This window comes from Schistocerca gregaria, chromosome 7 (assembly GCF_023897955.1).
Source record: "Schistocerca gregaria isolate iqSchGreg1 chromosome 7, iqSchGreg1.2, whole genome shotgun sequence".
Classification (NCBI taxonomy): Eukaryota; Metazoa; Arthropoda; class Insecta; order Orthoptera; family Acrididae; genus Schistocerca; species Schistocerca gregaria.
This window is the reverse complement of record NC_064926.1, coordinates 117,924,536-117,936,917: the sequence shown is the minus strand read 5'-3', so window position 1 is coordinate 117,936,917 and position 12,382 is coordinate 117,924,536. Positions and strand designations below refer to the sequence as shown.

At 42.1% G+C, this 12,382-nt stretch overlaps 1 protein-coding gene across 2 annotated transcripts in view; it reads left to right on the top strand.

Moving 5' to 3' along the window:
- The window catches only part of LOC126282140 (ubiquitin-like protein 3), a 437,031-nt gene that overhangs the window by 296,975 nt on the left and 127,674 nt on the right, over positions 1-12,382 (top strand). Inside the window, exon 1 of one of the 2 annotated variants that reach the window (XM_049981642.1) lies at positions 9,043-9,135. The exons of the other annotated variant lie outside the window; for it this stretch is intronic. Within the exon in view, the coding sequence (XP_049837599.1) occupies positions 9,043-9,135 (93 nt within the window). Of the gene's footprint in view, positions 1-9,042; positions 9,136-12,382 lie in introns of those variants that run through there. 2 annotated transcript variants of the gene reach the window in all.

Sequence of the window (12,382 nt, the reverse complement as noted above, 5' to 3'; positions counted from 1 at the left end):
GCTTTCTGCGCGAAGAGTTAGAAGTTGTGGGTCAAGTGATATGGCGATTGAAATATTTAGGCATACGTCCAAAATTATTCTGCGATTGCTGTTGGATTTTGTGGACATAGCAGCAAGCTTGCTTCTTAGGCACGGTAAATGTCAAACAATGCGTTTAATTTTCTTTGCCTTTGACTATAGATTTTGTTGATTTGTGGGAACTGAGTGTATATACTCCCCTTTGCTTGTTTTATTTGTTTATTAAGACGCAATCTGTTCTACTGTCTATTAACTTTTGGCTTCACTACAACATTCATTTTACTTTTCAGGTGAGTCGCAGTTGCAAGCAATGTCGGTGTTAAGATTTGCTTCGTAATACATGTAAGTACTGCACGTGTCGCATGGAATGCCCCCAGCGGTGTCCTAACCAAGTAATCGGGCATAAATTTGCGTTACTTAGAACTTTCGCACTCATCAGGAGACGTCAGGATTTTACACATTTGGAATTTTAAGGAGGAGATATTAGGAGGAAATTAAAATCTGCCACAGAGTGGAGACCGGATAGTGAAGCTCTTCGGACAGTTGGAAGTGGGCGCAAACAAAGAACGCAGGCGGCCGGCCGGTGCGATACAGCTACACTGCGGTCACCAGCTGCCCTGCAGTCTCTCTCAAACGACTTCATAACCATCTTTTCGTTAATGGCCACAGTTATCGTGATACTTCCAGTCCAGTTCCCGGCAATGAGAGATGGCGCTTACTATGAACGTGCATTTGGCGCATGCTATGTCGTGCGTTGTTGTCTATCAAATGTGGCCGATATATTGAACTTTTTTCAGATTTCAGAGAAAGTCCATCTCCAATCTCGAGAAAATATACTTTATGTAGTGCCCTAACTTCCGCGTGCCCGTGCAAACAATATGGTTGTACTGAATTATTCGTAACGTCCATCGTATTTGATAACAGATGAGTATATCGAAACCAGTTTTTGGCAAATGGTAATACACAAAAATAAGATATTTTGGCGTATGATTAGTATGCAAAATATTCGTGTATATCGGAATAGACCTAACTTTGGGTTTTGATGCGAATAATTTAACAACTATCTATATTTAATGAAAAGAGAAATTCTGTGTGGGTATGTGACAACTTACGTGAAGAGATTTCACCTTTATTTTTAAACGACACTGACCTATTTCATAAGCTATTGATCTTTCTTGCCCTCATTTGCTTGTTTAATAAGAGACTTTGATTTAGCGTTCTGTCGTAATTAAATTGGAATGTTAGTGAAGTTAAATGTGTGATCTTCGCTGTTTCGGGAAATGAAGCAAAATTTTTTAAGATAAGAAGAGAAATGCGTTACTGTGAACTCTGCAGGAAATAAAAAGATTAACTGGTCAGACAGAAATAAGTCTCCATTTTAGGTGCAATTTCCGGAGAATCGTGCAAGCTAGCGTATTTTTACTAAACTTGCTATTATTCGGCATTAGGCCTATTATTCGGTATTTTGCCTGTTCGGCTACTTTTATCCTATTCGTCCGAATATTCAATATCTATGTACTATTCGGCCGAATACCTAAGTAAGATGTTTTATTGTAGTCAGATAACTGATAAAATGAAAATGTAGATTTATTTTATAATAATAATAATAATAATGATGATGATGATGATGATGATGATGATGATGATGATGTTGTACGAGGGCTGTTTTTTTCAACCTCAGATTGGCTGTAAATAAAACAAAAATGTACAGTAAAGTCTTGTTTTTCTACATAATCGCCAAAAAGATTGAGGCACTTGTCATACCGTGACACAAGCGGCCTTCCTCGAAGAATGTTGCCGCCAGTGAAAACAGTTAAGTCTTAACGGCGTCCTAAAATTCTTCGTTAGTAGCGAAACGCCGCCCACCTAAACGTGACTTCAGTTCTCGGAACAGGTGATAATCACTTGGTGCTAGGTCCGGGCTGTACGGTGGATGTTCAAAAACTTCCCATTTAAACTTTTTGAGGAGGTCTTTTTTCATGTTGGCACCGTGTGGTCGGGCGTTGTCATGGATCAAAACAACGCCAGACGAAAGCATTCCTCTGCATTTGTTTTGAATGGCTCTGTGGAGACGACGTAAAGTTTCACAATAAACTTCCTTGGTTATCGTCGTAGCTTGCTCCATAAAGTCCACCAGCAGTACTTCTTTATGGTCCCAAAACACAGTGGCCATTGTTTTTCTTTTCGTCAGTGAATGTTTAAACTTTTTTGGCTTGCTTGGGGAAGCTGTGTGCATCCACTGCTTTGATTGTTCCTTTGTTTCAGGATTGTCATAGAGGACTCACGTTTCATCGCCAGTAACAATCGACGTCAAAAAAATGTTTCCCTCATTGGCTTAACGTGTGAGAAACTATAATGCTGACGCCATCCTTTGCGTTTTATGGTCTGTACTCAGCATTTTTGGGATCCAACGTGCACATAATTTCCGATAGCCTAGGTCTTGAGTCACAATTGTGTACAAAGCAGACCTTGAAATGTCTGAAAATTCATCAGACAGTACGCTAATTGTAAACCTTCATTTGCATCTCACCGCCTGATCGACACGCTCAACGAGGCCTACAGTGGCGACAGACTTGCGAGCTTGTCCACCTTTATCATGGACGTCTGTTCGTCCTCCTTTAAATTTTCGACCCCATTCCCGAACACTACCATCACTCATAATGTTGTTACCATACACGTTGCTCATTCTGTGATGGATTTCCGCAGCACTACACCCTTCTATTTGCAGAAAACGGATTACACTTTGCAACTCACATTTGGCGGGAGCATCGAACGTAGCGGCCATGTTTACACAGACGTAGCTAGGCTACGACTGACACACTGCAGCTGAAAACGGCAGAGGTTGTGTGCACAATCGTATGGCGCGCAGGTCCGGCCCCTTCCTACCTCTTACTTGCTTAGATGGACGATCGGAGGTTGAAGAAAAAAAAAACAGCCCTTGTATTTTTCTTGCAATCATTAGGCATAAATACATAATCAACCTACGTACTATAAAAATTAACAAAAAACTAGGTGTCAAATTTAGGTATTCTGCCAGCACATTTATTAAATTAATAAATGCCTGTGCACTTGAATTCTTGTAATTAAAATTTAGAAGTGGAAGATTATGGTGCAGAAGGACTAATTTTTCTGCGTTTTTAGGCACTAGTTTACTCCTCTACTTCAGGTAGACATTCCCAAGTTTAGAGAAAAGGCGCTGTGAATGAACACTATTTCCTGCGCCAACAGATATTTTGCTGCAAGATTAAGAAACACTAAAATTAATTTTTCCTTGTTGCCACTATGTGTATGGATTGTCACAACGTGACATATTCTTAATACTTAAATAAAAGTCTGTTGCAGTTGTAACTGCAATTTTTCCTTTTGATATCCCGGTATTAGCTGTGTTTTTTTTTCTGCAGCCACTTCTTCGAAACAATCCATAAAAGATGAGTGAACAGTCTGCCTTAGACTGCTCTTCGGTTCCCATCCTCTTGGCCCGAATATGCGATGAATTCATGCTATAGTCGCTGTATCTTTCTCAGTTGATCTTTGGACTATCCATCAAAATATACTGCCTTACTTTTTCTCTTTGAAAGTTAACTGGTGAAGCATTTATTTTAAATCGTGAGTCTAAAGCGGTAGCCACAAAAGAAGTTTTAATTTTGTGTTATCATCAAATCATTCGTGTAACCCTTGTTGTGTGACAAGCCTCACCTGGCTTAGTGTTAGTGGAAGCTCTGGTGTGCTTGTTTTATCGCATTAATGTTGCAGCGTGCGGAATAATTTCAGAAATGCAAGCGTTTCCGGAACTTGTAATTTTTTTATTTCCTGAAATGGTTATAACAATTTCAAAAGATCCCCTATAAGCTTCCATTGTGCAGCAGTCAGACGCAATATCACAATCTGAGAGACGAGTGAGTTTCGTTAGTCTTGCAAGCATAAAACAGGTGGAATTCCACCACGTACTGACGTCTTGCTCCAATTCGTGCTGAGGGCAGTCTAAGCGCCTAGCATAAATGCACGTTGGTCTGCCGATTATTCATATGATTTTGAAACGCGTCACGGGTTTTTGAATACATTTGAACACGTTCTGATTTCTGAACGAATCATAAGTTGCTTTTTAAATGCGTGCTTAGTGTACGTGATACCTGTGCCAGGGGAATCCCCGTCGCATCTAGGTTTAATAAATTGCTCGCAGAAGCTGAGCCGAATAAACCCGAACGGGTGAATGCCAATCGCTCGTTGTTTATGTGGCTGACTGGGTGTGCGAATGATCTGCGTTGTTGTAATTATTCAGCGAAATCTATAAATTTAGACTACCAGAGTTAAACGACTGACAGGAATAACAGGTAAGAAAGATTAAGATATCTTCTCGGTGTATGCAAGAAAATGAAATTTTGACAGAAAACTTTTGCCAGATCGCTACTTTATTAATGGCCAGTTGTGCAGTCCGCGGTTAGCAGCCACTAAGTTCTGTTCTCGAAATAGCGCGGAAAACACGTTGTACGAACACGTAATAACGCGTAATGGGAGAATGAACGCGGTGTAATTAAACCGGTTATTCTGGGAAGGTTAGTGAAGTTAACTGGAGAATACGTTTTGACAATAGCAGGAATAGTTACAGAATTAGTGATGACAAGAGGAAAGAGAAGAAACACACACATCGCACACATTATATGGAAGAATATGACGATTCCAAATTTGTATAAACATTTCGTACTACTACTACTACTACTACTACTACTACTACTTTTCGATCTCGTGCTTGAGAAACTGGAGCATATGAGTGAAATGTGAAACGATTTCCTAACATAGTACTTTTTTCTTGTAGTAGGCCTAATTGGTACTTCGTGGATTATAGTCTGTCATGTTATTTATGTACACGAGGTACATAAAAATGACAATTTGTGCCAAAACAGTCTCGCTCATTTGGCGGGTGTTACTACTGCTGCAATATAGGGAAGCCCTATTTCGTTTTATCTAACAAAAAATTTTTCAAATGGCTCTAAGCACTGTCGGACTTAACATTTGAGGTCATCAGTCCCCTAGAATTAGAACTACTTAAACCTAACTAACCTAAGGACATCACACACATCCATGCCCGAGGCAGGATTCGAACCTGCGACCGTAGCAGCAACGCGGTTTTGGACTGTAGCACCTAGAACCGCTCGGTCACAGCGGCCGGCTTTATCTAACAGACAGCGACAAAATAGACGTAATGAAATCGAGATACCACACCAAACTTGTGTACTATCCGTATTAACACCTTTCTCAGTAACTGTTGGACAACGACATTTTGATTTTTCATCTAGCAAACCGTCTGAGGAACTTTCATGAGGTAACAGGTTCTTTCGAAGAAAGGAAAGTACGCCATGTAAAGCTGTAGCAAGATTAGAGAGAAAAGATTGCTCGGACCTAAGGATTGAAGAAATGTGTACTATCATGCTTGTCTCTCTCTTTTTTACTGTGTTTATGTTACCTATAATTAATTTTATGTCACACAAAATAGAAAGTTATTAGCTAATAGGCAACAAAGATAGCAAATGTCTTGAAGTGATCGTATTCTCCCGGTCACAAATATTGTTTGTATTGTGAGTTTTTCTAAAGAGGGATAGGCTGTCCAACCTGCCGACTGGAGGCAGGAAAGGCACCACAGGACATTTTAATTCCCACTGTCTTGAATGTAGGTTTGATGGCTTCCATTACAGGATACACATGTTCGAATTCCACAGAGTGAAATACAGGGATGTGCGATGGAATAATGCTGTGTGAAGAGGCCTGACATTGTACTTCGGCACTTTTAATACCAAATAACACGTCTTGCATTTCCTCGAACATAATGTTTTATGTATCAAACACTCATGTTTTGTGTGCTAAAGAATGAACACATTTTTGAAAAATCAATTTTTTAATGGTTTTTGACGTCTTCTCTCAAACTCTCGAGAGGAAGGGAGGGGAGTGGAGTGGTTGAGGGTGAGAGCGCCTCCATTAAGTTTTCGCCCCGGTTCTTAAATAGAGTAGATCCGGGGCTGGCTGAAGGAGATCCAAATCGTTTTGGATGGAATGCAGTTTTTTCTGTGCAGTGCCAGAATGATTAAAATGAGCTACGATCCTCCTCCGTGCTGCTATCATTTGAGTCCGTTGTTTAATTTTACTCTTCACGTATTGGTTAACGACTGTCTGACGGTTCGAAGGACACTTCTGCAATACTAACAGCTTTTACAATGTTTCGTCCGTTATTGTGAATAAGGACGTGAATTTTTGCGTGCTGGATGGTCCATAAACTTGAAATTTCCTGTGTACTATTCGCCATATTTACTGCTGTGTGATGTCGCTCAAAATGCTTGATGCACAATACTACATGTTTGACATCAATGAAATGTGCAGTTTTTCTGTTTTTATTATGCAGACACGTCCACAAGTCGCATGCCACGGAAATGTAATCAGTCTCTGAAAGTAATCTTTCAGTTGTCTCAACTACCTGATGGTATATTTCTTGAAATACTTTTTCTGCAAAGAAAGGGCGGCGTGGTATTTTATAACGCGGCAAAGAGCTATTAATCAGTCTTCTAAAAGAGCCCTTTCTACTATATTTACTGCCTCATTGTCAAGTGCTATCATTTCAGCAATTGAGAGATGGTGTTTTTTAGCCTTGGGATCATTAATATCGCATGGTTTACGTATTTCAGCACATTCTTCAAGACTTAGTTGATGTCGAAGGCTTGCTTACATGTGTATCCTGATCCGTTATGTCTTGCCCCCTGGGAAGCTCAGGCTGCAACTGAACGACATTCGTCGCTGTATTTATTTTTCAAATGATTTATCGTTCCTGGTGTAGTCGCCATCTTTTCAACGCCACCACGAGAAATGTTTGTTTTGCACAATTTACACACAACCCTTTTTGGATTAGAAGCCTTTATCGATTTTTGTTAGATCTTGCACAGTTTCACTTTTAAACAAATCCCTTCCTCTCGAGAGTTTGAGATAAGACGTCAGAAATCATAAAAACTGTGTTTACGATGTGAATCATACTAAAGTTATGACAGATCACGCAGCAAGGTATCAGTTGAGCGCACGAGACGGCTCTGCGAAGAAGGGAGGTAACTACATCCAAACAAACGAGCGAGAAACAAACACGTCGATACCAGTTTTCCAGCCACGACCAGGCCGAATACGTTTGCCTAATATTCGGTTGATTGGCTAGGAAGTGGGCAAATTATTCGATACTCGGCGTGTTGCCGATTATACTGTTCCTTGCAAGTCCCCTTTTTAGTAATAAGCATCTGGAAATGAAACTTAAGGATTTTTTTCTACGTCTCAACGACCTGTGAAATAGGAATAAAAGAATTTGCAGCAAATAGCGTACCAGCTTATTTTGGTTGCTGCCCCTGTGCATGGGCCGGCCGGGGTGGCCGAGCGGTTCTACGCGCTACAGTCTGGAACCGTGCGACCGCTACGGTCGCAGGTTCGAATCCTGCCTCCGGCATGGATGTGTGTGATGTCCTTAGGTTAGTTAGGTTTAAGTAGTTGTAAGTTCGAGGGGACTGATGACCTTTGAAGTTAAGTCTCATAGTGCTGACAGCCATTTGAACCAGTGCATGGTGAAGGACTGGCCTTTTTCACTGCAAATATCAATATATTATAATTCGTCAAAGATATTCAGTAATTTTTTTTCAACTGAACAAGCAATTATCTCAGTACCTGGGTTCTACAACTAATCGGTGTGTTCATAACTTAAGATCCATGAAACAGTTGATGTCTGAATGAGAATTACTTTTCTGTAGTTAAAAACTCGGTGTAGTTCAATTTTTTTTAAAGAAAGATCAACTCTTGTATGTTTATCGATAACAAGATTGATTTTTCACAGAACTGTCGTAAGTGGTGAATTGCCCATAACACTTGATTTGTTGGCATGTAAAATATGGGTTCTTTTACGACAGTATAGAAGGACACACACAATATGTTGATGCAGCTGCAACTGCAACAGAATCTTGATCATTGTCTATTATTGACAACAACAAAAACCAAGAAAAGTCAGTAGCTTGTAAGAAGCTCATTGTCAGTATAAAGAAATCGAACGTCTCTACTTCCGATGTTGCAAGCCCACATAAATTCTACTTTCGATAGCTATAAATGACCCATAGAAAATTGCACTATTGCAGTACAAAGATATGCAGTTAATTCTACTGGGTACCCGCAAAGTATCGTAGGCCCCTACACTTACATCAGTAAGATAACGAAGACCTCTTAAGGGGAGTTTTCTTGAGATATGAACCATTCCTTGTCTAGATATCATTCTGTACACCATTAGTCTCATGAGAAAGAATAATACCCCGCCAGGTTCTGTGCGACATGTTTTCGAGTATTGCTGTTGCAGCTTTGGTAAAAGCGTATATCACAGCATGTTTGGGTAGTGAATGGTATCGTAACGCTTTTGTGAAACGATGTCCTCTATTTACCCACGTAGCGAATATCAGATGTGGTGGATGTCTGACCTCGGTGGCCACTTAAATTGGAAGTGTCAGAATAGATATGATCGTTAACGAAAAGAATTAAAAAAATTTTCACGTAATATTTTCAAATAAAACTGCTCGAGAGGGAATGCACTCGACAACTGCTGGTGCTACAGCACTGGAGCTGTACTGACTAGCTGTCTAAGAGACGTTACCAGTGTGCGCCTCCGAGCGTATATAGCCGAGCTAGGTTGCGAGGTTAGTCAACGAGCTTTGTATGTGTTCTGAAACGTGGAGGTCGGAAATTTTTTCTCCCAAGGGGTTTGTTACCAGCTGTCAGTGGTCGGATTTAGAGCTGGGTAGTCCTCGCACGGTGTTTGAGTCGTCCTCTCACGGCATCTATCATTGCGTATTCTAGCGAGCGTCATCTGCCCTCGTATTAGTGCCGTAGCCACGGCCAGAGGCGGCAGCTGGCCGGCGTTGGTATTCCGGCTTGTGCGAGGGCATCCGGAAGCGGGCGGCGGACGCGCCGGTGTATGTATAAATGTGTGTGACGAGGGCCGGCGCCAGTAGCCAGTAGGGAGCCGACATGGCGCAGCATTGCTGCTTCGCCAAGATGCTGTTCGGGCCTCGGCTGGAGCTCTGGCCGCGTTACTCGATCGGCCACCTCTTCGACGAGAAGGTGAGCGCCCCGCCCAAGCTGCCCGCCTGCCGTCACAACGCCTGCCGTCACAACGCAAGCGCGCTGAGCGTCTCGCGACTGCCGACAGCTGCTTGCTTCACGTGGCGCCGCATCGAGTGTGAGGTGCGCCTCGGTCCAGTAGAGCACCGACTCTTATCCGAGAGGGCGGCGATTCCCATCCCCGTCCGAGCACCCAAATTAAGCTTTTGGGTTGCCGTACTGAAAGCGGGTGCCGCGTTGATCCCCAGTCCAAGTGTGTGTGTGTGTGTGTGTGTGTGTGTGTGTGTGTGTGTGTGTGTGTGTGTGTGTTTCGATCTTGTTACACTCGACTGAGGAGGGACCGCACGGCTGGGCAGCTGGTTCTCGTGCATTTCAGGGTCAGCTCCCCGATATCAGTATCAAAAAGTAGTACGAGACACACAGGATCGCATTGTCTGTATAGAAGTAAATTAAAATTTGATACAGACCGCCGAAATGAATTTTTGTTGCATGAAAAAATTATTACGTCATTTCTACAATTCAGTCTGTGGAAATGAAAAAAATATTTTATTTCCGGTGAAGGACGCAACGAGCCACAAATACTTGTTAAAGGTTTGACCAACAGTATGTTGTTTTCCCACACATTGCACAAGAATGTTTGAGTATTTAGTGCCACTTTATAAGTTGGTTCGTTAGCAAAAATATGCTATAGTGCTTGCATTTATATATGGTGCAAAATAGTTGTGTTCACTTCTATAAGTTTCAGTAGATGGCGATTAGTTTTGTTGTGGTCCATGTCCAGCTGGGAAACGCGGACCACAACAAAACAAATAGCCATCTATTGGAACGTATGCAAGTGAACACAACTATTTTGCATCATATATACATAAATGCAAGCACTATAGCATATTTTCTTAATGAAAGAACTAATAAAATGGCACCAAATACTTAAATACTCTTGTGCAGTAGGGGAACAGACGGCATGCTGTTGGTCAGAAAAATGTGTCTAACTAAAGAATATTAGCCATCTAAAGATAGTCATGGTAGCCCGAAACCAGGTATGGCACTAAAATAAAATATTCGAAAAGTATTTGTCGGTAGTTGCGTCATTCACGAGCTAACATTACCGGTCGCGCAGTACACAAGATACAGCACGGGTAAAATAACTTATTTGATTCTCTGTTCGATGTTACGATTTTTTCTACCAAATTGTAATTTATTCTAAATGCTCGCGTTTAAGAACGGAGAAAATGGGAGAGCGCTACTCTGTGAGGTCGGTTTGTAAGACTGTCTACCACTGCCGGAAGCGCCCGCTGCAGGAGCAGCCGTTTCCGTGTGTCTGCTCTGTACACGACAGTGCTGCGTGGTGTCACCTCACAACTGCGTCGCGAGTCTCTCAGAACCGCTCGTACTGGCGGCATTTCTACAACACGACACTTAATCATGTTTTGGTTCTTACTTTTGGGGAGTTCAGTGTCTCTTCCTTCCTGGATAAACCCCACGGTCGATTTAAGGCACAGGAGTCTAGTTGTCAGGAAAAACAGTCAGACGTTCTGATCACAGTTCTGTGCTTATTTCTGGTGTTATCAGTGGGGGGAGTCGATGTTTAGTATTTTCCCTAGTTTAGAGCTACTTTAAATTTCTTTCCCTACCGAAACCGGCTGATCGTTCTCTTTGAGTCTCGGGCTGTCCGCTCAGTAACCATAGAACGTGATCTCCTCTTTCTCGTAGCTCGCTCTTACCGTATGCTGCTCTCTCTTCCGTAATTGCACCCGTCGCTTTCTTTAACATCACATGTACATTTTCTTCAGTGGCTCTTTAATTCCCATTTCAGGCTTTCTGGGGCATGCAGTGTGAAAAGTTCTTACTACAATACCGCAGTATTTCATGAGAGTTGTTTTATAGCGTATGCTCCTGCAGAGAGGTCCGCTTGTTTCCAATTTGGAACATCTGCCGCTCGTTGCAAGGCCTTCGATAGTCTTAGGGGTAATTCGTTTTGTAAAGTCTTTCGAAGTTTCATTTGCACTTCATCTGCGTACAAGATAGAATCGTGTGCCAGTCTGAGGTCGGTGACGACGGCCTCGCCTTTCTTAATGCCGATATATGGGGGCCTAATTGACAAGACATTGCTTAATGTTTACCGTAAAATAAATTTTGTGTCCTCGCTAAAATGTCTCTTCCAAACGTCTCTGCGTAGTTAATTGAGAAGTTTTGGTGACTGCTATTCCGTAACTCCAGCCATGTGCAGACCCCAGTGGAACATCGACGCCTGACCTCAAACTCCTTATCTTAACTGCGTGGTGTCAGATCACAAAAGCTTGCTCTCAACTGCGGTAGTCCCCTGCCAGTGCCTGCTACGCATTCGAGACCAATGTTCCCTTTAAATCGATGATAGTCGTAATTGAGCAAGACATTAAGTTAGTGTGGCGAACGATTTTCCGTAAAATACGATATTTTATTTAAACGTGGTAATGCAGGCAAGCAAATACATATTCGTGCTAACAAAGATCTACAGTTACTATTGAACTCAGCTGAAATTGTTCATAAAGTTGCCCAACGGATTATTCGATCGCTGTACTTCTACCTGTTGATACCAGTGTTGCAAACGGGTTACATGTTTGCCAGAAGTATGATCTCTCTTATTCACTGTCAGAGGAGTAGCAGCCGTGCGTATTTTCTTGGCACGCAAATGTCGTCCGCTCCGTGGCTACTGTCTCTGGCACTGATCATTCGGGTCACATCCACGCCGGCGACCCTGCCTGTCGTCTAAGAATTATCATTCACTGGGCGACTTCACCCAACTTCAAACAGCTTGCCGTGCCAACTGGCGTCTCTAAGGGCAGGAAGTAACTGTAAACCAGAGAGAAGGCCGAATACTAACATATTACAATATTAGAGGTAAATTTCTAGAGCTTGTTCATCGTTTGAATGCGTGGAGGGAGCACTACGAAGCGACATGAAATTTAAGGGAACACGTCGAATCATAAAATGAGAGTGAACGGGGAACTGACATTTTTCGGCAGAATTCTTGGAAAGTGCAGTCCGGGCAAGAGTCTAGTACGGTATACTGCACAATTGGCAACTAGTACTTTTGGGAACTTAAGGCCGTTACATCTCGTACAATAAACGTCAGAATAAGATGAAGTCTGATACAAAGACGCGCAGACAGCACTTTTCCTCTAGCTCCAAAGTGTTTTGTGTTTGTAAGTAGAACTGAGTTTCTCGGCATTGCAGCAGGCTGCTCAGCACGATGTGTCTTAAGTCCAAT